The following is a 24,524-nucleotide window of genomic DNA, read 5'->3' as shown; positions in this document are numbered from 1 at the left end:
TGCGCCCGGTACCACAGATACTTCGTATTGCACTATAATAATATAATAATAATTACCGGCCGGTCTGCATGTGCGTAGTTCGATTAGTTCGATCATGTCGGGATTGCCATGCAAATACTGATAAACTACGTCTGAAATGAGTGTGTACGTATGTATATAATAGGTAATTTGTTGTATATGGTGTGCACTTAAAGAAAAAAAATGTCAACACGTATTTTAAATATTTGAATAATATAATATAAAATAATAATGACAGCAGGCAACCTCTCGAAATGACAGTCAGGCGAAACCTTCCCCAGAGCCGTGTCCGTCATGACCCTAGTTGGAGTGCCGTGAGGTCCCAACGGCAGCCTTGCGGTCAGTGCTGAAAGCCCATTACTTTTCGTCACCGTGGCGGGTGGTCGGCTCGGAGCTTATGAGTATGTCAGCTCCTGTGTCGAACGCGGTCTGGGCCATAAATTGCTCGGCAGTCCAGTTCCCGTTGAGGTTCACTTGTAGAAACTTAGGCATTAGACGGTGTTGTGGTCGGCCTGGCGGCCTGCTTCCTGGCGGCGCCGGCACCCAACCCCGGTTTGTGGCTTACCTTCGGGAGGCCTGCCAGCTGGCACGCCAAACAACCCAGTCGACCCAGTCGCCTTCCCAACAGTTTGGAACAAGTTCCATGTCGGTGGACGGTGGACGCGTCCGATTTTTCCGTCATGGTGGTAGACTGTGTTGCTGTGACTTGAAAGCTGACCTTTAGAAAACATCCGCAGGGCGATGGTTTGCCGATCAAATTCTCTTTTTTATTTGTCAGTTTTTCTAGCACGTTACTAATGTCCTCAACGGATTTAGCAATTTTTGCCAGACCCGGAGGGCATGAGCTGCCTTTCGTAAATTTGTCGACCTCTTTTTTCAGTGACACGATTAAAGCATTGTTTTCTCATTCTACCCTAAAGTCTAAAACTATTATAATATCTATAAGTGTCCCACATGTTCTGGTAAACACAAAATCATCATTCTCTCATTTAACTGAGATGGAAAATATTATGACTAATTCAAATCACGATAAATATTCGAATTTTTGAGCTCAATATAAATCGATATCTAAAATAGTTTTTTATATGTTTACACGGAAATTGAAATCGTAACGAACCCAAAACCGTTTTGGACATTTTATAATATAAGATGCATAGTATCTATAGTATCTACACTGGTTACAACTCAGTATTCTTATATGGTATTTGGCAAACATGTATGTATAAAAGGTCACTGTTAAATTATAATTATTTTATTATTATATTCAATATCAATTATATTATGGATATATGAATAATATTAATATAATATGAAGGATACGATGGTAGGTATCCACTGACAAAAAATAGGTGATAAATAAAATAACATTATTAAGAAAAAACTGTAACATTAAATAATTTTATTGATTATAAAAAAAAATACCTTATATGTAAACCTAAAATAATGATAATTTATCATTATTTACAAAATATTTTTTATCGTACAGAATTACTGATAGCAGTTGTAGTTGGAAGACTGGTAACCGCTAACTGAATACTGTATGTACATCTACGGCATTCTTCTCATTAGATCTGTAAATATTATTGCATAATATTAAAATTTAAACATTGTAAATTTAGAATTCTAAATACAGAATACTCCACTAATCCATCAAAAGCACAATAATTCTGATGATAACTCTTTGTTAATGCCCCAGCAAATCTAATAATAATCGTAGGTATTTTGTTTATTATTATCATTATTAAAACAAACTAGAGAATTCGCTCTGCTATATAGAAAGTGTCCAGTGTACCTCTTCATTTAATGGATATGTTAATTTGTTAAATAGTAACTTAATGACAATAGCTGTATGAGGTTAAATCGTTTTTATATGGATGAATAGTTGACCTATTTCTATTTTAACCGAGATTTTAACCTATTTAAATCTTTAGTCTCTAATCAAAATCGATTTCGTAGATAAATGTTTCGTGTAAAAATGCTTGTTTTTCCTTATTTATGTTTTTGTTTTTCCAAATTATTTAAAAAAGTTGACGGGCTTTTTTATTTTTGATTCCTTTCTATCACCAAAATATCAACCGAGTCAAATTATATTCCAGAATTACCCACTTAGTTGAAGATTGAAGTATTAAAACTGCTCGCTCCAAAAGGTGAAGAAAAAGACACAGAAAAAAAATATAGTTGTAAAATCAATATATTATAGGTATATAATGTAAATTACTCCACTTAGAATCTAAATTTAAAAAAAAATAAAATAAGTATTCTCTTAAAAATCATCTCAAAATAAATAATATGATATTGAAATACTCATCAGTTAAGAAATTTTAACAATATAATATTAAAAAATTAGCGATATAATTGGTAAAAAATGTTGTAGGTTTTATAAGGTATACCTTATTTGATTGTTATGTAAACATATATGGTTTCCTTCCAATCATATATAAATATAATGACCCATCTGGCCATTCTCGTTCGCCCTCGGGAACGAATGGAAGGGCAGTTTCTCCCAGTAGATTTCCGAGGCCTTCACATTGTTGTACATCTAATATTTCATTTCTCGCTTTTGCAATAGCTATTCGTATAATTCTGACTCCGTCTAGATCGTAGTCAGTCACATCGTACATCTGTGGGCAGAATGAAAAAGACAGATAGATGGAAAGAAAATTAATCAACCGTAACTTATAATAATATATAATATTACACACACTAGCTGAATAACTCAGCTTCGCTAGTTGTAGTTTTTTTTTATCCGTTTCTATATTACTTACATGGAGAGATTACGTTTAGATCATTACCATTATTGATATTGTAATAAATTATTATTATTATTATTATTATGCATTAGATCAACTTAATATATTAAAAAAGCTGATAAGCGGGCGTCACTCTGATGTACAGAAGGTTAGGTTAGATTAGGCCTATAATATTATTAAGTATATTTGACAATATTAATTATTTATTTATTTTGAAATACACGCCCGAAATTATTCAGTACAGAATTATAACGAATTATTGTGATTAAAGTAGTTTATTTTACTATTAGGCATTAGTATAACAGTAGGATAAATTCATTTTTTTCAAAAAAATTACATTTGAAAATGTCATTGTGTGCATAAAATATAATAGTGTACTCATTACTCAAATGCCCACGAATACTATTTTCGGTATAGTAATTTCGTACAAATTTGAACTTAAAATGTCTGTAACAATGTATCAATATATGTTATTCAAGTTCTTGACCGCGCAAACAATTTTGTACCAACAATAATTTTAAAAAAATGTATAAAATTCAAAAATGTCTACGCTTATAAATAGCTCAAAAACAGTGGCAATATTTCGAAAATGTTATGAAAAAATAAGATTTTTTTTCGTATAGTGATATCATAAATACAAAAACGATGTTGTAGAGCCAAAGTTCTCCTAACCAAATAAGGTGAACATTTAGTTTCTTAGTTATATGACTGTATCTGTTCTTTCTCTGTTCTTTCTCCTAAATATAATAATATATTCTAAAATTTTCATATATTCAAGAATTATTTTTTAAATTACAACAAAATAACTAAAACTGTAATTCTTGGTTATAATATGTAATTTCGTCAACATTTGAAATTAAAATGTGTAAAAATAACTGTATTTATAATTTTTTAGATTTTTTGTTACAGTGTGAATTATTTGTGGGAATACTTTTTAAATTTTCAATCCTTAGCTATAATTTTAATATTGAATAATTGAACAATTTAAATTTTTTTGAACTAACTACATTAAATTTGAAAATTTTCGATTCCGGCAGTTGCACAGTAAAATTAAAAACTAAATTGCAAGTGATATTATTGTAAATACAGAGATGAATATAACTGTACCGCTCATAAGTGTTAACTACAGAATTTTTAATTTTATAAATGTCGATGGATAGTTGTGGATTGGTGTTCATTGACGATTAGATGTCATGTATAACATAGTACCTACCTATATTGTATATTGTATGATTTATTGCTATAAAAATATATATTATGTATTATATTTATTTATACGATTCTTCATACCGTTGATTAGCATATGGTTAATTCATAAATATAGGAATATAATTTCACTATTACAATAATTATAAATCGAGTCATGTTGATTAGAGGGGGGGGGGGGAATTGCATAGTTATCGTTTGCTAGCTGCATTCCTACGATTATAATATTTCCGCGTAAGACAAAAAATACGTTTTTAACTATCATTTAAAATAACATAAATATGGAATACTCACGGCACATCTGAACGATTTTCTCACACTTTTGGTTTCATTTTTCATTGAGAGTGGAGATTTTTCATCGGCTGTATGTTCAAGTAATGAAATATATTTCCAGCCTTTCTCAACATCTATTCTATTGGTCGGATTATCTTTCGACAAACACTCAAAAATAAAGTGGTCCATATCTGATTCAGCATGACAACAGAACAAATATATAAATATTAATTTATGATCATTTGTTTTGCTCAATAATAATATTGTTGTTGACACAATTAATAGTTACACTTTTTCATCCTACCTACCTACATCATAATAGTTATGTACCTACCTACTATTACCTATTATGAAAGCCGGGAAAGTTATTGATATTTTTTAACTCAGTTAAGTGAAAATTAAGTTAATATACTAATAACACTCAACTTCAACTAATAAATTAAGTTAATTCAAAATTAATAAAATGCACTGAAAAGGCATTAAAATAAGTGATAATAACTTGGATAGGTAGTTAGATAGTAGTATACCTATAAATAGATACATATTAAATATATATTGTATTCTGTGTATACTTTCTAAAACAGTCACAACAGACGCGACAATCTATACAACTTGTAGTGACATTAATAGGTAACTGTGCATTAATAGTGTACTATTTCACTTTATAGATACAAGTAATAAGCACATAATTCGTAGACTATAATATAAAATATATTCATAATATTTTAGCCGGAGAAAGCTTTCCTGTAGCCTCAGGCACAGCATACCTAACCCTTCCTTCCCTATTATGCTGTAACAATAACGATTCGTTATACGTACTCTCCATGTCATTGCAATGCCCGTGTACCATAGTTCTCTCTGGACGTTCTAGCCAAAGGTGAAATAATGGAACTAGGCTTGGTAGCACGGCCTTTTCCATATAAGCGCATCCGTTCATCGTCGTCGTTGTTTGTATTGTCATGACCTCAAATTTATCTATTAGTCCGACTGGAGGACATAATAGCCCATTTAGACTATCCTGGACTGAAACACACGAGAAGAAAAATACCTCTTTACATTATACACATATTATATACATATTATGCTGTTTGTTTATACTATTGTTATTGTTTATTTCATGTACATGATTAAATGTACATCTATGGGAAGAAAAGGTTACCTATAGGTATTGTCGTATTATAACCAAAATCTGTTTAAGATGTAGGAGTAGGTAATATGAGCGAGGGGACAGGTGCGACCGCACACCTTGCCCCTCCCCCTATGACCGTCACTGAACATATAAAAATGTATATGTCGCATCTACATAGTGAAACCACTCATTTCATGAACTGGATATACAGATAGTGAAATTCGTCCAGATCGTGAATTTTGACGAAAATACATTACCTATATGGACATCCATTTCATGAAATGGACAATACCTATAACGTGTACTTTGTGTAATTATTATTTTAAGTAAGATTTTAAGTACCAATAAAATTATTACATGATACAGGAAATTAAAAAAAAATGTACGTAGATTTTATATATTAAGGTATCCGCGATATGAACTAAATTTCGTCGGGTTGCTACATATTCTCTCGCATGACACATTATAGTAGAAATATCAATATAATATAATAAAATATCCTTAGGTTAATATTTGAAATGTAAAATATAAAATCATAAAAACAATAATTACCATGTCCACTTAAGAGAACGTGATACCCGCATGTGTTGTCTCTGTCTTACAAGTGCGTAACACAATACGTGTAGCTCTGTTAAATTAAAAATTAGAGTGAATTGACCTCTTATAAGATTTAAAGATAAGATTATTATCTAGGCAATCTAATTGGCTTTTTATTATATTTTAATTTTAAAGCGAGTTATGAGTATTTTAAGATGTCCAAACAATTTACAATTTTAAAATAATTATATACCTAGCTTAAAATTAAAATATATTAAAAAGCCCATGAGGTTGCCTTTAGATTTACCTTAAGATTTTATAAGAGGTCAATTCACTCTGATTTACAAACTAACGGAACTACGCGTGTTCTGCTGAGCGTACAATTCTATATGGTAGGCATTTGTAAGACGGAGACAACACACGCGGGTATGACGTCCTCTTAATACCCAATATATATAGGTATTATATGAGTCTATACAACCATTATTAACACTATAGTTATCATAATATATTATTTGAGTAAAATTATGAAATACTAAATAAATAATGAAATTAAACAATCGCAGTAGTACTAATCAAGATAAAATAAATATTTAAAAAAACAATACTTTAAAAAAAAAAAAAAAAACACTTAGCTGCAATACATAATAATGGTAAAAATATTTTTTGAATATTTTAATGTTTAATTATAAGATATTATATTATAAAATATTACATTATACTGATTACTCACTATGATTGCGGTCGCGTATATCTTCTTCCGTCATACGGTGTTCAGTGAAATCTCCATTCTTTGGGGCTGCAAACACGTTGCAGGTGATGGCCAGCAAGAGTAATATTTTTTCTATATATTTCATCATGTTGTGAGTCTATCGAGAAACCAACTTAATGTGAACAGCAATTAAAAAAACGGACTGAATAAACTCAAAACAGTCGTAACTAAGACTGCTGCGTACGAGAGAAATTGTGAAGTTAATGGCACGGTTATCACAATAATGCCGAGCTGCGGGGCCGTGTATAATCCGCCTTGACGGTGGCGGGGTGGGGTTGTGTAAGTGGTTCACCCTGGTGGTTGATGTTTGACATGAACTCGGAACGCTACGTCGAATATTGTGCAGCACAGATACGCGCACACAGAGAACATAATAAAATAAAAAGAGAAATCGTAGTCTACCCATAACAATATTCTTCTTATTTCTCTTTTGCGTTAGAACACAAAAGAACAATATCATTGGTGCCCCATTGAACGAGTATTATTCATAGCTCGGTCTGGCCATGCACGTATTTCGTATAATATAGTATACCTAACTACTTTATGTCTATTGTCTGTATTATAGAAAGGTATAATTTCCCAGTAAATATTGCTACTGTTTCGATTTTTGTCGATAACAACCCGTTTCCTAAGAAAATCTCACAACCACACGGGTCGCAATTTGCGTACTTTTGGGACAATATTATTAGGATTATTTATAGATAGAGTGATATTCAGGATATATAATTGTCCGCACCATTCCCCCCCCCCCCCCTAGGGACGGCACTGAGTACAAAATATTTAAGTTATAACACGTAATGTCATAATATAACATACCTACATATTTTTTGGTTATTACAATTATCCATCATGATTTTTAACATAATACTGACCGTTACAATTTGTATGATTTGTTCAGGCAATTATAATTTTTAAGTTTTATATATTTTTTGATATTAACGCATACTTAACTATTATTTATTAAGGATGATTATTACTATAAAATTATGAATTTTTGTTTCACAATAATTGGTATATTGTATTAATTGTATAGGGTTACTCAGTGGTCGAAGTGGGGGGGGGATGGCATCCATCTACTTTTTTGTACTTACATTTTCATCCCTCTACTTATTTTGTCTAGAATAACGCATCCCTCCTAAGACTTGTGTTGTAAAATTAAATATCATAATTATATTTATATATAAGAAAGTTTTTTATTTTTTCGGTGAAAATAATATTGTTTTATAACATTACACCGGCTATATCGTGTTGTTTAGTATAGGCAGTTTCGCCTGAGTGTAGTGCATCGGTGTACTAGCAAAACGTTTTACGTAATATTTTAATTTTAATTTACTTTATAAGTCACACAAACACATTCAAGATATATATACGCCGTATATGATGGCAAAACACAACCCTTAATACACCGCACTCTAACCTAATAAGTAATAGATTTTATTATTTTAAAAAGGATATCTTATAATAATAATGTATTTTAAATCGTGGAATATTAACTGCAATACAATTTTATATTTAAGAATAGTTATTTATAATTTTTTATGTGAACGTATAAGGACCCTAAAAACCGGTCCATGCATTTGTTGAATAAAATGTTGGCGTCACGTTGTCGCGTACCTACTCGCTGAATACTCGATAATAACTACAAAACAAGAAAAACTGGTCACCGCCGCCGAAAACGACTCTGCAAACCCTCAGTAGGAATTCCACTTCCCAAACACAATATACTTGACCATTTTTTCACAGACGGCGGACCACCTGCACACAAATATTACCTACTTGTATAGAAACACGAAAAACACGAGAGCGTATATCAATTGTCGATAAAACCTTTTTACCAGTAAGAAATCCATTAATTGCATCAAATTATTTAGGTACAGGCTATCGATTTAAAAAAAAAAAAGTTTTAAATATCCCAATCCTGATTAAGTTTAAATAAAAACATATAATTAATTTAGCAGGTGTTGAAATATTGCTTAAAATTTATTTCTATTTTTGAAAATAAATTGAGGGATTTCATTACCATTGAAAAATAGGTAAAAAACCATAATAAATCAATGTTCGATATCGACATTTTCTTCTTAAAATGTCTACAGAATATTTTTAAGTTTAAAGAAAATGATTTTGGATAAACGTTCCATTTCCAGGAATACCGAAGATTTCCTTTATAAATAAAAACTAGAATAAGCGCCTTTTGGAAAAAAACAAATCAATTTATATCCACTATAATTCCTGTCAAAAATTCTGCTGAATTAATTTTACCTGACGAAAATTAAGCACCGACCGTGGGTGCACAGTTACTCGTGTCAGTGTGACACCTACGAGTTGGCATCGGCGTTCAACGTGTTAAATAACGAATGAACATTGAAAACAATTTAAGTTGTTGCGTTAGAAATTCCTTCTAAAAAAAAAAACCCATACTGTTATGTAAAAACTTTAAATGTCAACTCATTAATGTCCAGCCTATGTTTACTATGAAGTTTATTCTAACATGGCATTATAAGTAGGTCCGTTTCGCCAGCACTGCCACTTTCGAATCGTAATACCAAACGTTAATAGTATTATGTACCTTTTTTTGTACAATTTTGTACAACTAAAATTAAATTTTGTACACCCCCCCAAACACGACCAAAACCGTTTTTCCTATGCGCGTGCTGGAGAAAAGTTTCCCCAGCACTGCCAATGTCGAAAATCTAAAAAGTTCAATTTTAAACTGTACAGTATTATGTACTTTTTTTTTGTACAATTTTGAACAACTAAAATTAAATTTTGTACACCCCCCAAACTCGACCAAAACCGTTTTTCCTATGCGCATACTATTATGTACTATACTTGTGTACATTTTAATTGAATGACAAAACAGTTTTTCCATTTTTCAAATCAATTACCTGTAATTATTAAAACGGTCTAAAATTGTATTAGCCATGCATATTGTAATGCAGTATAATATATAGGTACGCCTAGTGCTCATTTATATATCTACGAGTAACTATTATAGTCTTATAAAAAATATGCTTTTTATCATAGACATAATATTATTACGAACTATGAGTTTAACAAAAGCATCACATTTTATACTGTGCGTATTATCAATATCCTATATAGTATATGACCAAAATAAAGTGACAAAATGTTAATAATAACCGAATAATATCAGTAAATTAAATATTGTGCCTGTTGTTGTTGTAATTAAAATTAGTCTACCCCGCTCTACATCTTTCTATAGTATATGGTGGCTGAATTCAAATATCAATAATACAAAATAGAAAAACCCCAGAAGCTCCAGAGACGTTTTCCGGCGGCCCGGTCTGATCATGATGTCAAGAGGCTTCTTTGAGTAAGTTTTCGGCTGTGGTCGGGTCGTGGAAGAAGGCTGGAGCTGGCGAGGTTCTGTCGTCACCTTTTTTCTCACCACTGACGCCCAGTTTTAATTTTTGGTATCAATCGCGGAAAGTGCGCGGAGGCTCAATATAAATCGATATCTAAAATAGTTTTTTATATGTTTACACGGAAATTGAAATCGTAACGAACCCAAAACCGTTTTGGACATTTTATAATATAAGATGCCTAGTATCTATAGTATCTACACTGGTTACAACTCAGTATTCTTATATGGTATTTGGCAAACATGTATGTATAAAAGGTCACTGTTAAATTATAATTATTTTATTATTATATTCAATATCAATTATATTATGGATATATGAATAATATTAATATAATATGAAGGATACGATGGTAGGTATCCATTGACAAAAAATAGATGATAAATAAAATAACATTATTAAGAAAAAACTGTAACATTAAATAATTTTATTGATTATAAAAAAAAATACCTTATATGTAAACCTAAAATAATGCTAATTTATCATTATTTACAAAATATTTTTTATCGTACAGAATTATTGATAGTGGTAGCAGTTGTAGTTGGAAGACTGGTAACCGCTAACTGAATACTGTATGTACATCTACGGCATTCTTCTCATTAGATCTGTAAATATTATTGCATAATATTAAAATTTAAACATTGTAAATTTAGAATTCTAAATACAGAATACTCCACTAATCCATCAAAAGCACAATAATTCTGATAACTCTTTGTTAATGCCCCAGCAAATCTAATAATAATCGTAGGTATTTTGTTTATTATTATCATTAATTAAAACAAACTAGAGAATTCGCTCTGCTATATAGAAAGTGTCCAGTGTACCTCTTCATTTAATGGATATGTTAATTTGTTAAATAGTAACTTAATGACAATAGCTGTATTGTATGGATGAATAATAGTTGACCTATTTCTATTTTAACCGAGATTTTAACCTATTTAATCTTTAGTCTCTAATCAAAATCGATTTCGTAGATAAATGTTTCGTATAAAAATGCTTGTTTTTCCTTATTTATGTTTATGTTTTTCCAAATTATTTAAAAAAGTTGACGGGCTTTTTTATTTTTGATTCCTTTCTATCACCAAAATATCAACCGAGTCAAATTATATTCCAGAATTACCCACTTAGTTGAAGATTGAAGTATTAAAACTGCTCGCTCCAAAAGGTGAAGAAAAAGACACAGAAAAAAAATATAGTTGTAAAATCAATATATTATAGGTATATAATGTAAATTACTCCACTTAGAATCTAAATTTAAAAAAAAATAAAATAAGTATTCTCTTAAAAATCATCTCAAAATAAATAATATGATATTGAAATACTCATCAGTTAAGAAATTTTAACAATATAATATTAAAAAAATTAGCGATATAATTGGTAAAAAATGTTGTAGGTTTTATAAGGTATACCTTATTTGATTGTTATGTAAACATATATGGTTTTCCTTCCAATCATATATAAATATAATGACCCATCTGGCCATTCTCGTTCGCCCTCGGGAACGAATGGAAGGGCAGTTTCTCCCAGTAGATTTCCGAGGCCTTCACATTGTTGTACATCTAATATTTCATTTCTCGCTTTTGCAATAGCTATTCGTATAATTCTGACTCCGTCTAGATCGTAGTCAGTCACATCGTACATCTGTGGGCAGAATGAAAAAGACAGATAGATGGAAAGAAAATTAATCAACCGTAACTTATAATAATATATAATATTACACACACTAGCTGAATAACTCAGCTTCGCTAGTTGTAGTTTTTTTTTATCCGTTTCTATATTACTTACATGGAGAGATTACGTTTAGATCATTACCATTATTGATATTGTAATAAATTATTATTATTATTATTATTATGCATTAGATCAACTTAATATATTAAAAAAGCTGATAAGCGGGCGTCACTCTGATGTACAGAAGGTTAGGTTAGATTAGGCCTATAATATTATTAAGTATATTTGACAATATTAATTATTTATTTATTTTGAAATACACGCCCGAAGTTATTCAGTACAGAATTATAACGAATTATTGTGATTAAAGTAGTTTATTTTACTATTAGGCATTAGTATAACAGTAGGATAAATTCATTTTTTTCAAAAAAATTACATTTGAAAATGTCATTGTGTGCATAAAATATAATAGTGTACTCATTACTCAAATGCCCACGCATACTATTTTCGGTATAGTAATTTCGTACAAATTTGAACTTAAAATGTCTGTAACAATGTATCAATATATGTTATTCAAGTTCTTGACCGCGCAAACAATTCTGTACCGACAATAATTTAAAAAAAATGTATAAAATTCAAAAATGTCTACGCTTATAAATAGCTCAAAAACAGTGGCAATATTTCGAAAATGTTATGAAAAAATAAGATTTTTTTTCGTATAGTGATATCATAAATACAAAAACGATGTTGTAGAGCCAAAGTTCTCCTAACCAAATAAGGCAAACATTTAGTTTCTTAGTTATATGACTGTATCTGTTCTTTCTCTGTTCTTTCTCCTAAATATAATAATATATTCTAACATTTTCATATATTCAAGAATTATTTTTTAAATTACAACAAAATAACTAAAACTGTAATTCTTGGTTATAATATGTAATTTCGTCAACATTTGAAATTAAAATGTGTAAAAATAACTGTATTTATAATTTTTTAGATTTTTTGTTACAGTGTGAATTATTTGTGGGAATACTTTTTAAATTTTCAATCCTTAGCTATAATTTTAATATTGAATAATTGAACAATTTAAATTTTTTTTGAACTAACTACATTAAATTTGAAAATTTTCGATTCCGGCAGTTGCACAGTAAAATTAAAAACTAAATTGCAAGTGATATTATTGTAAATACAGAGATGAATATAACTGTACCGCTCATAAGTGTTAACTACAGAATTTTTAATTTTATAAATGTCGATGGATAGTTGTGGATTGGTGTTCATTGACGATTAGATGTCATGTATAACATAGTACCTACCTATATTGTATATTGTATGATTTATTGCTATAAAAATATATATTATGTATTATATTTATTTATACGATTCTTCATACCGTTGATTAGCATATGGTTAATTCATAAATATAGGAATATAATTTCACTATTACAATAATTATAAATCGAGTCATGTTGATTAGAGGGGGGGGGGGGGGAATTGCATAGTTATCGTTTGCTAGCTGCATTCCTACGATTATAATATTTCCGCGTAAGACAAAAAATACGTTTTTAACTATCATTTAAAATAACATAAATATGGAATACTCACGGCACATCTGAACGATTTTCTCACACTTTTGGTTTCATTTTTCATTGAGAGTGGAGATTTTTCATCGGCTGTATGTTCAAGTAATGAAATATATTTCCAGCCTTTCTCAACATCTATTCTATTGGTCGGATTATCTTTCGACAAACACTCAAAAATAAAGTGGTCCATATCTGATTCAGCATGACAACAGAACAAATATATAAATATTAATTTATGATCATTTGTTTTGCTCAATAATAATATTGTTGTTGACACAATTAATAGTTACACATTTTCATCCTACCTACCTACATCATAATAGTTATGTACCTACCTACTATTACCTATTATGAAAGCCGGGAAAGTTATTGATATTTTTTAACTCAGTTAAGTTAAAATTAAGTTAATATACTAATAACACTCAACTTCAACTAATAAATTAAGTTAATTCAAAATTAATAAAATGCACTGAAAAGGCATTAAAATAAGTGATAATAACTTGGATAGTTAGATAGTAGTATAGGTACCTATAAATAGATACATATTAAATATATATTGTATTCTGTGTATACTTTCTAAAACAGTCACAACAGACGCGATAATCTATACAACTTGTAGTGACATTAATAGGTAACTGTGCATTAATAGTGTACTATTTCACTTTATAGATACAAGTAATAAGCACATAATTCGTAGACTATAATATAAAATATATTCATAATATTTTAGCCGGAGAAAGCTTTCCTGTAGCCTCAGGCACAGCATACCTAACCCTTCCTTCCCTATTATGCTGTAACAATAACGATTCGTTATACGTACTCTCCATGTCATTGCAATGCCCGTGTACCATAGTTCTCTCTGGACGTTCTAGCCAAAGGTGAAATAATGGGACTAGGCTTGGTAGCACGGCCTTTTCCATATAAGCGCATCCGTTCATCGTCGTCGTTGTTTGTATTGTCATGACCTCAAATTTATCTATTAGTCCGACTGGAGGACATAATAGCCCATTTAGACTATCCTGGACTGAAACACACGAGAAGAAAAATACCTCTTTACATTATACACATATTATATACATATTATGCTGTTTGTTTATACTATTGTTATTGTTTATTTCATGTACATGATTAAATGTACATCTATGGGAAGAAAAGGTTACCTATAGGTATTGTCGTATTATAACCAAAATCTGTTTAAGATGTAGGAGTAGGTAATATGAGCGAGGGGACAGGTGCGACCGCACACCTTGCCCCTCCCCCTATGACCGTCACTGAACATATAAAAATGTATATGTCGCATCTACATAGTGAAACCACTCATTTCATGAACTGGATATCCAGATAGTGAAATTCGTCCAGATCGTGAATTTTGACGAAAATACATTATATGGACATCCATTTCATGAAATGGACAATACCTATAACGTGTACTTTGTGTGATTATTATTTTATTATATAATGGTTCATAAACTATCATTATACATTTATACCAATATTATATTTAATTTTTCACGATTGATTACTATATAGGTAATTTTCTATATTGTTCTATACACAAATATATATCAATTATAGTCAATAAATTATATCATATTACATTATATTTTTCATAAACCATACGTATATTATATTTTATAAACAACAGTGTTACCATGTCCCATATTAAGTGTTATAAAATATTCATGAAATTAACTATACCTATATTTCTCTATTGTTTTATTACCTAACAAAATAATTAATTGATAAACTTAAACATACCTCAAACGGCTTAAACTTTACATACATTTTGTCCTTATTATTTATTTTTACACGACGATTGATTATGACATCGACTGTTACATTGCATATTATTTTTAAAACAAGCACACCTACTTGATTGGCATTGATTTTTCGCCTTACACGAACAAGACAAAAATCCTTGCCCTCCTGAAATTTTTTTAATCATTTCTTGCACCGAAAATTCGGCATTTTTATCAACTTGATCAGTAGTGAGAAATTAAGTTGTTGATTTTTTCAAACATTCACTACTGAACCATCCTTTGAGTAAACCATATTTTGTTCCAAGTTTATGTAATCCTTTTTTTTTTGTTCCGTGATCACACAAATTATGTTTGGGGGATCTGTAGGTCCCCTATCAACTTTTGGTACTCCAAATACAACACATTGATTTATTTCAAAATCATAAAAAAAATAAAAATCGTAAAAAATATTACAATTTGTATCAATTATCGAGCAGTTTTTTATTGTTGTTTAAACGTGTTAAAATTGATATTTGATTTAATTAAGTAAATTTTTATTTAAGTCCAAAATTACTTACGTTTTGATTTTAGCCATTTCTATTTCAGCAATCATCTGTAATTGAACATATTTAGGGAACGGTTTTTTTTTAGATTTTAATTTATAATATTCATCTAGCTTTTCATAAAATACGTTCTTTTCTTCCATTTTTATTAAAAGTTGCTATATGAAATAATTAATAGGTACACGTATAAACTGCAAACACAATAGTAACTGTGTTATACACAAATACTCACTAAATGTTATGTTTTGAACAACTTAGGAGTTACATAGGTATCAGTTAACTGTCAACTGAATATCCGATAAAGAAACATTCATATGATATCGGATGTGGAATTACCGAAATTAAATTTGATATATCTCTAATAGCCTCATATAATATAGATTACGGATAAGGCATAAAATAAAATAAAAATATTATAATCTATAGTAATCAATCGTGAAAAATTAAATATAATATACGTATAAATGTATAATGATAGTTTATGAACCATTATATAATAAAATAATAATTACACAAAGTACACGATATAGGTATTGTCCATTTCATGAAATGGATGTCCATAAAATGTATTATCGTCAAAATTCCAGGGCCTTGCACCCGAATCATTTATTCGGGTTTCGGGTTTCGGGTGCTGGATGTATTTGGGTGTTCAAACACCCGAATAAAAATTTTAAACAAACATTTGGGTTTTCAAAACCGTTATTATTCGGGTTAATATTGGTTAATATGGGTGCTGAGATAAAACAGAACTTTTAGTGACCCCCCCCCCCCCCCCCCAAAAAAAAGAAAGTGTTCATGTTTATGTTATTTATAATAAAATATAAATGTTTTACCCAAATTTGCAACGTTTGTTTTTAACTAAACTAGGTTAATTAATGTACAGTAGTTACCTTTTTCTATATGAACTATAAGAAATAAGACAATGGGAAAGTAATTATTTAACTACCGATTCGTTTTATTATAGGCATTAGAGTCCACGTAACTCATTTTTTTTTTACTATATAACATGTCTAAAATCTAAATAAGTACTGGAATTAAATAACATACTAGCATATTTTAAAAAAAAAATTGTAGGTACTTATTAAAAATATTCAGAAAAATTTTATTTGATAAGCAAACAAAAAACAGTCATCAAAAATCAAAATGTTTACAAGTCTTTCTGTGGTCAAAAAATAGTTAACTTGCTAGAGCCTAATCCCATTTAAAAGTAAATACAAAAACATAATGAATAGGTATATTTTGCAAAATCAACAGTTACAACAGATTGATATTTTAATTTTGCATAATGTTACGTACCTATTATATAACAGAATAGGTATTGATTATTTTGTGATGACTTAAAAATTAAAAAATATAATCTTTATAAATATTATGAATAATATTATTATACTATAACTAAAAGGTAATATAAAAAATATGTAGGTATTCACAAATTGTACGATGAAATAATAATAAAATTGAAAACTGAGTAGGTACGTATAGTGAGAGGCGCGTCGTAGACTCGTAAACCGAATGTGATACAAATTACAAATGTACAATTTCCCACATGCCAAGTCGATGGATATAATAAATAATAAAATATTAAAATGTTTAAAATAGATGGCCATAGGGGCGCTGACTGTTGAGCCATAGACAAATAAAATAAAATATAAATTATGATTTCGTGATTACCGAAAAACTGGTAAATAATAAATATAGCCGCATATTACGATATTCGAGTTACTAAATTAGATATTATAGGACATAGATAATTCCGCTTTGGAAGTTCGTCGCAAATAATGAAATAACACAAGTTATTATTATAGTTATTAGTGTTTGGTATTTTGGTCACGGCTGTCAATACTTTCAGTTTTGTTGAGACCACGTCAATTTTATATTGCAATTGGCTATATTTGGATTTATTTTAATAATAAAGTAATAAAGTAATAAATTATATCATATAATAGGTATAAGAAATAATTAAATACTTAATATTTTAATCAGAATCAATTAAATTATTAAACATTTTAATGGATTTTATTTTCAAGAAATTACCTATGATTGTTTGTTAGATTGTTCCTGTTATTATTATTATTGATTATTTAACTCTACAAAATCGAACTCACCACAAGAAATACATAGGAAATGATATGTCGCATGAAGAGAAAAAAAATTATTCGTGATTTCGGGTTAACACGGGTGTTTTGAAAACAGAATCGGGTTATACGGGTTTCGGGTGTTTGATTTTTTAAAGGTATTTAGGGGTGTTAAGGGTTCGGGTTAAATCGGGTGCAAGGCCCTGCAAAATTCACGATCTGGACGAATTTCACTATCTGGATATCCAGTTCATGAAATAAGTGGTTTCACTATGTGGATGCGACATATAGGGGAGACTGGCTTAATATGACATATTAGGGTAATATGACACATTGATGTTTTGATCAGAATTATTGATAATTAGGAACCAAAGACGCTTTAAATAAGTGTCTTATAATCACCTACATATAATTGTATACACTGACCACAAGTTTTGACCTTATCAGAGAATTTATTAACAAAAATGTGTTTTGTGTCTTATCAACTTTTTTTTTAATCATTTTTAAAAATTCATTCAAAAATACAAATTTTTATGTTCCTTCAATTTTTTTTGCTAGAAGTTGAACATAAAAAGGTAAGCTATACGACAATTGTTTTATAAATAAGCTTATTATAATACTTTTCCCATAAAAACTTTGAAAAAAACTTGTATGATATCAGGCAAAATGACATAGCAGTATGTCATTTTACCCATGGTGCATTTTTACATATTATTTATATTTTAATTTTATTATAGGTATTATAGATTATTATGCTTATAGGTATTATCATAATAATTAATTGTTTTTTAATTTATTCACTGTAGTTGAGAATGGTGTCCCACTATGCAAGAAAATCTGAACGACAAACATGGTCGGAAGAAAGTATGAAGAAAGCTATATCCGCTGTACAAAATAAAGAAATGGGATGGCTTAAAGCTCCCAAACAATTCAATGTACCTCAAGCTACACTTCGTCGTCGTTTTCATGATACAAATAAAATAGCAAAAGGAATAGTGAAACATCTTGGTCGACCAAGTTGTTTGTCATCTATGGTAGAAAAAAAACTGGTTGACCACATCTTAAACTTGGAGTCTAGATTTTTTGGAATGACTGTCAAAGAAGTAAAGCAATTGGCTTATGATTTTGCCGAAGAAGCTCATATTACACATAACTTTAATAAAGAAAAGAGAGAAGCAGGATGGGACTGGTTAGCTGGGTTTCGTAAAAGAAATCCAGAGCTATCATTACGTTCTCCTGAACCAACATCAGCTGCCAGAGCACAAGCTTTTAACAAGCCACAGGTACACAAATTTTTTAATCTTTTTTTTGACACTATGTGCAGTGAAAACATATCAGTTGACAAAATTTATAATATGGATGAATCTGCATTGACAACGGTACAAAAGCCATCAAAGATATTTGCTCAAAAGGGCAAAAAACAAGTAGGTGTATTAACAAGTGCTGAACGTGGACAGCATGTTACAGTGGTTTGTTGTATAGGTTCAGCTGGGCAATGTGTACCCCCTGCTCTCATTTTCCCCAGAAAAACATTTAACGCTAATTTGTACGATGGAGCACCTCCTGGTACTTTTAAAATGTATCAGGACACCGGTTATATGACTGGGGAATTATTTATTGAATGGATGAACCATTTTATAAGGAATGTTAAACCTAGTATTGAAGAAAAAGTGTTATTACTTCTAGATGGCCATTCAAGTCACAAAACAGTAGAAGCGCTTGAACTTGCCAAAAAGTCAGGTGTTGTTTTACTTTGTCTACCTCCTCATTGCACACACCGACTTCAACCTTTGGATGTTGGTATTTTTGGTCCTCTTGATGTATATTTTAACCAAGAAATAGAAATTTGGTTAAAGGCTAATACAGGCAGAACAGTTGGACTCTATCAAATATCTAACATTTTTGGTCGTGCTTATGTAAAAACAGTTACAATGAAGAATATTTTGTCATCATTTCAAGCATGTGGTTTAAATCCTTACAACCCAGATATCTTTCCAGATCATTTATTTGCTCCAAGCTTGACAACAAATAATTTGAATTTTGAAGAACCTACCAATGATACAAATATACTTTCTGAGGAACAAAATGAAGTAATTTTTCCAAGTACTGAAGATACTGAAGATAATATAAATAATGTGACTGTTGCAGACATAGATACAAATTTCCAGACTTCATCATCAATACTTTCACCGATGCCTGTGTTTAAACACAGAAACAAACCTAAATACTGAAAATATTTCTCAAATAATACAAAAAATTTCACCTTTGCCTAGTTGTTCCTTTACTGGCCCCAGAAAATCAAATAAAAATAGATCTACAGGAACTCAAGTGCTTACAAAAAGCCCACTCATAAAACAATTAAAAGAAAAACAAAATGAGAAAAAAGCTAAAGAATTAAAAAAGTCTATGAAAATCAAATCTAAAAACACTCATGCAGTTATCAAGAATCCACCTATTAAGAATTTAATAAAAAAATTTAACTATTACCTACATTCCAACAATTTTATAATTTATTTCTATTGACAAGTATACAATGGTTGCTTATATAAATTGCGTATGTCATTTTATCCGACACTCCGGGTAAAATGACATAGTAGGTACATTTAAAAAAAAGTGAATTAAAATAATTTGTTTGTATTAAATGTACAATTAGACTTCAGAATTATGTGTATAATATAAATACAAATATGCTGCTCATTTTCATGTGTTAACTAACATTATTTCATTAAATTTTTTTAAATTATAAAATGGTATGTCATATTAAGCCAGTCTCCCCTACACGTATGTACTCTGGTGTCGGCACAGATGCAGTCAACCTTTTTAGTGGCATTTGCGGTCACTATTTTTTTTATACCTATGAACTGGTTTTACAATACTGACATAATAAAATAAAATATTACTAATAATTATTATTATTTAGCTCTTATTCCACTTCAAGATATTGACAAAGGTTGGCTAATAATTATAGAAAGCAGTCCTAATAATGAAAAACTTTATTTCATGACTATTTTACAAAATAGAACAGTGGCTCGAAAATGAAATAATATCCAAGAATCTATGGAATTGTTAGGTACCAAAAAAGATACAGGACGAATAATGTTGTTGAAGTTTGGAACAGCAGATTGAACAAACAAATTAATAGACCTCGACCAACTTTTTAAGCTCTATACAAATGTCTCAAATTAGAATCTGAGCATGGAGACTTATTGTTTAATCGACATTTTTTAAATTTAGAAGGAAAGAAAAGGAAAACATGTTATATGGAACTCGACATTAGAATTGACAAAACATTAATATTATATGAAGACTTATACATAATGAAGAGACTTAAGAAAATGTCTAAAAATTCTTTCGTTCGTTCAAAAACTTGCTTTATAAACCATAACAATTAACTAACATATCTCTATAAAATTTATAATTAAATATCATAATAAATATTTAAAAAAAAAAACTTAAGCACGCCAGTAGATATTTTATTTTATTTATTGACAGTCCTAAGCCTGTAAAAGTGCGAAGGAAAGTTGTAGTTTATTGTATTATATTAAAAAAAATATTATTTAAAATTATTATTATTACCATTATGCCAGTATTGCAAAACTAGTTCATAGCCCATAGGTATAAAAAATGAGTGACCGCAAGTGCCACCAAAAAGGTATTGACTGTAACTGTGCCGACCGCATCTGTGCCGGAATCTGTACTTTCGGTCCAGCGAGAGAACTCGCAATTCTGCGCATCCCCACGCTACACACTGTCATCAAGACCGGTGTCAGTTTTCTAATACCCTCAAAAGGTTAAAATGTAAAAAGGATTCAGTGAAGGGGGATTATACTAATTAATTTTATTCCTCCCCTAGGAATAGAAATATCCTAGCGATTTTTTTTTACTATATAAGTACCAATAAAATTATTACATGATACAGGAAATTAAAAAAAAATGTACGTAGATTTTATATATTAAGGTATCCGCGATATGAACAAAATTTCGTCGGGTTGCTACATATTCTCTCGCATGACACATTATAGTAGAAATATCAATATAATATAATAAAATATCCTTAGGTTAATAATTGAAATGTAAAATATAAAATCATAAAAACAATAATTACCATGTCCACTTAAGAGAACGTGATACCCGCATGTGTTGTCTCTGTCTTACAAGTGCGTAACATAATACGTGTAGCTCTGTTAGTTTAAAAATTAGAGTGAATTGACATCTTATAAGATTTAAAGATAAGATTATTATCTAGGCAATCGCATTGGCTTTTTATTATATTTTAATTTTAAAGCGAGTTGTGAGTATTTTAAGATGTCCAAACAATTTACAATTTTAAAATAATTATATACCTAGCTTAAAATTAAAATATATTAAAAAGCCCATGAGGTTGCCTTTAGATTTACCTTAAGATTTTATAAGAGGTCAATTCACTCTGATTTACAAACTAACGGAACTACGCGTGTTCTGCTGAGCGTACAATTCTATATGGTAGGCATTTGTAAGACGGAGACAACACACGCGGGTATGACGTCCTCTTAATACCCAATATATATAGGTATTATATGAGTCTATACAACCATTATTAACACTATAGTTATCATAATATATTATTTGAGTAAAATTATGAAATACTAAATAAATAATGAAATAAAACAATCGCAGTAGTACTAATCAAGATAAAATAAATATTTAAAAAAACAATACTTTAAAAAAAAAAAAAAAAAACACTTAGCTGCAATACATAATAATGGTAAAAATAAATATCTTGAATATTTTAATGTTTAATTATAAGATATTATATTATAAAATATTACATTATACTGATTACTCACTATGATTGCGGTCACGTATATCTTCTTCCGTCATACGGTGTTCAGTGAAATCTCCATTCTTTGGGGCTGCAAACACGTTGCAGGTGATGGCCAGCAAGAGTAATATTTTTTCTATATATTTCATCATGTTGTGAGTCTATCGAGAAACCAACTTAATGTGAACAGCAATTAAAAAAACGGACTGAATAAACTCAAAACAGTCGTAACTAAGACTGCTGCGTACGAGAGAAATTGTGAAGTTAATGGCACGGTTATCACAATAATGCCGAGCTGCGGGGCCGTGTATAATCCGCCTTGACGGTGGCGGGGTGGGGTTGTGTAAGTGGTTCACCCTGGTGGTTGATGTTTGACATGAACTCGGAACGCTACGTCGAATATTGTGCAGCACAGATACGCGCACACAGAGAACATAATAAAATAAAAAGAGAAATCGTAGTCTACCCATAACAATATTCTTCTTATTTCTTTTTTGCGTTACAACACAAAAGAACAATATCTTTGGTGCCCCATTGAACGAGTATTATTCATAGCTCGGTCTGGCCATGCACGTATTTCGTATAATATAGTATACCTACACCTAACTACTTTATGTCTATTGTCTGTATTATAGAAACAGTTCCGAAACGATGTATCTATCGGCGAAGATGCACCTTATAAGGTATAATTTCCCAGTAAATATTGCTACTGTTTCGATTTTTGTCGATAACAACCCGTTTCCTAAGAAAATCTCACAACCACACGGGTCGCAATTTGCGTACTTTTGGGACAATATTATTAGGATTATTTATAGATAAAGTGATATTCAGGATATATAATTGTCCGCACCATTCCCCCCCCCCCCCCTAGGGACGCACTGAGTACGAAATATTTAAGTTATAACACGTAATGTCATAATATAACATACCTACATATTTTTTGGTTATTACAATTATCCATCATGATTTTTTAACATAATACTGACCATTACAATTTGTATGATTTGTTCAGGCAATTATAATTTTTAAGTTTTATATATTTTTTGATATTAACGCATACTTAACTATTATTTATTAAGGATGATTAGTACTATAAAATTATGAATTTTTGTTTCACAATAATTGGTATATTGTATTAATTGTATAGGGTTACTCAGTGGTCGAAGTGGGGGGGGGGGGATGGCATCCATCTACTTTTTTGCGCTTACATTTTTCATCCCTCTACTTATTTTGTCTAGAATAACGCATCCCTCCTAAGACTTGTGTTGTAAAATTAAATATCATAATTATATTTATATATAAGAAAGTTTTTTATTTTTTCGGTGAAAATAATATTGTTTTATAACATTACACCGGCTATATCGTGTTGTTTAGTATAGGCAGTTTCGCCTGAGTGTAGTGCATCGGTGTACTAGCAAAACGTTTTACGTAATATTTTAATTTTAATTTACTTCATAAGTCACACTAACACATTCAAGATATATATACGCCGTATATGATGGCAAAACACAACCCTTAATACACCGCACTCTAACCTAATAAGTAATAGATTTTATTATTTTAAAAAGGATATCTTATAATAATAATGTATTTTAAATCGTGGAATATTAACTGCAATACAATTTTATATTTAAGAATAGTTATTTATAATTTTTTATGTGAACGTATAAGGACCCTAAAAACCGGTCCATGCATTTGTTGAATAAAATGTTGGCGTCACGTTGTCGCGTACCTACTCGCTGAATACTCGATAATAACTACAAAACAAGAAAAACTGGTCACCGCCGCCGAAAACGACTCTGCAAACCCTCAGTAGGAATTCCACTTCCCAAACACAATATACTTGACCATTTTTTCACAGACGGCGGACCACCTGCACACATTTATAAATATTACCTACTTGTATAGAAACACGAAAAACACGAGAGCGTATATCAATTGTCGATAAAACCTTTTTACCAGTAAGAAATCCATTAATTGCATCAAATTATTTAGGTACAGGCTATCGATTTAAAAAAAAAAAAGTT

General features: G+C 30.1%; 1 protein-coding gene across 1 annotated transcript; it reads right to left on the bottom strand.

The window, feature by feature from the left end:
• Nucleotides 1–1,510: 1,510 nt before the first annotated feature.
• Nucleotides 1,511–22,880, bottom strand: LOC132951338 (uncharacterized). Its single transcript, XM_061023161.1, has 9 exons — nt 22,523–22,880; nt 14,140–14,343; nt 13,342–13,511; nt 11,500–11,709; nt 6,647–6,782; nt 5,067–5,270; nt 4,269–4,438; nt 2,409–2,639; nt 1,511–1,589 (listed from the first exon to the last, which is right to left on the bottom strand). The coding sequence occupies exons 1-8, from the start codon at nt 22,647–22,649 to the stop codon at nt 2,421–2,423; spliced, it is 1,440 nt and encodes a 479-aa protein (XP_060879144.1). The 5' UTR covers nt 22,650–22,880; the 3' UTR covers nt 1,511–1,589; nt 2,409–2,420.
• Between the last annotated feature and the right edge of the window lie 1,644 nt (nt 22,881–24,524).

The sequence above is a fragment of the Metopolophium dirhodum genome, chromosome 1 (assembly GCF_019925205.1).
Source record: "Metopolophium dirhodum isolate CAU chromosome 1, ASM1992520v1, whole genome shotgun sequence".
Classification (NCBI taxonomy): Eukaryota; Metazoa; Arthropoda; class Insecta; order Hemiptera; family Aphididae; genus Metopolophium; species Metopolophium dirhodum.
Note: the sequence above shows the minus strand (reverse complement) of the source record. Positions and strands in the feature narration are given on the sequence as shown.

Bases quoted from the DNA above. Each gene is read 5' to 3' on its own strand.
- LOC132951338 (XM_061023161.1), bottom strand. From the start codon at position 22,649: ATGATGAAATATATAGAAAAAATATTACTCTTGCTGGCCATCACCTGC. The intron at 14,344-22,522 runs GTGAGTAATCAG...CGTGTGTTTCAG, and splicing joins TATACGTGACCGCAATCATA to TCCAGGATAGTCTAAATGGG. The intron at 2,640-4,268 runs GTGAGTATTCCA...TTCTGCCCACAG, and splicing joins GAAAATCGTTCAGATGTGCC to ATGTACGATGTGACTGACTA.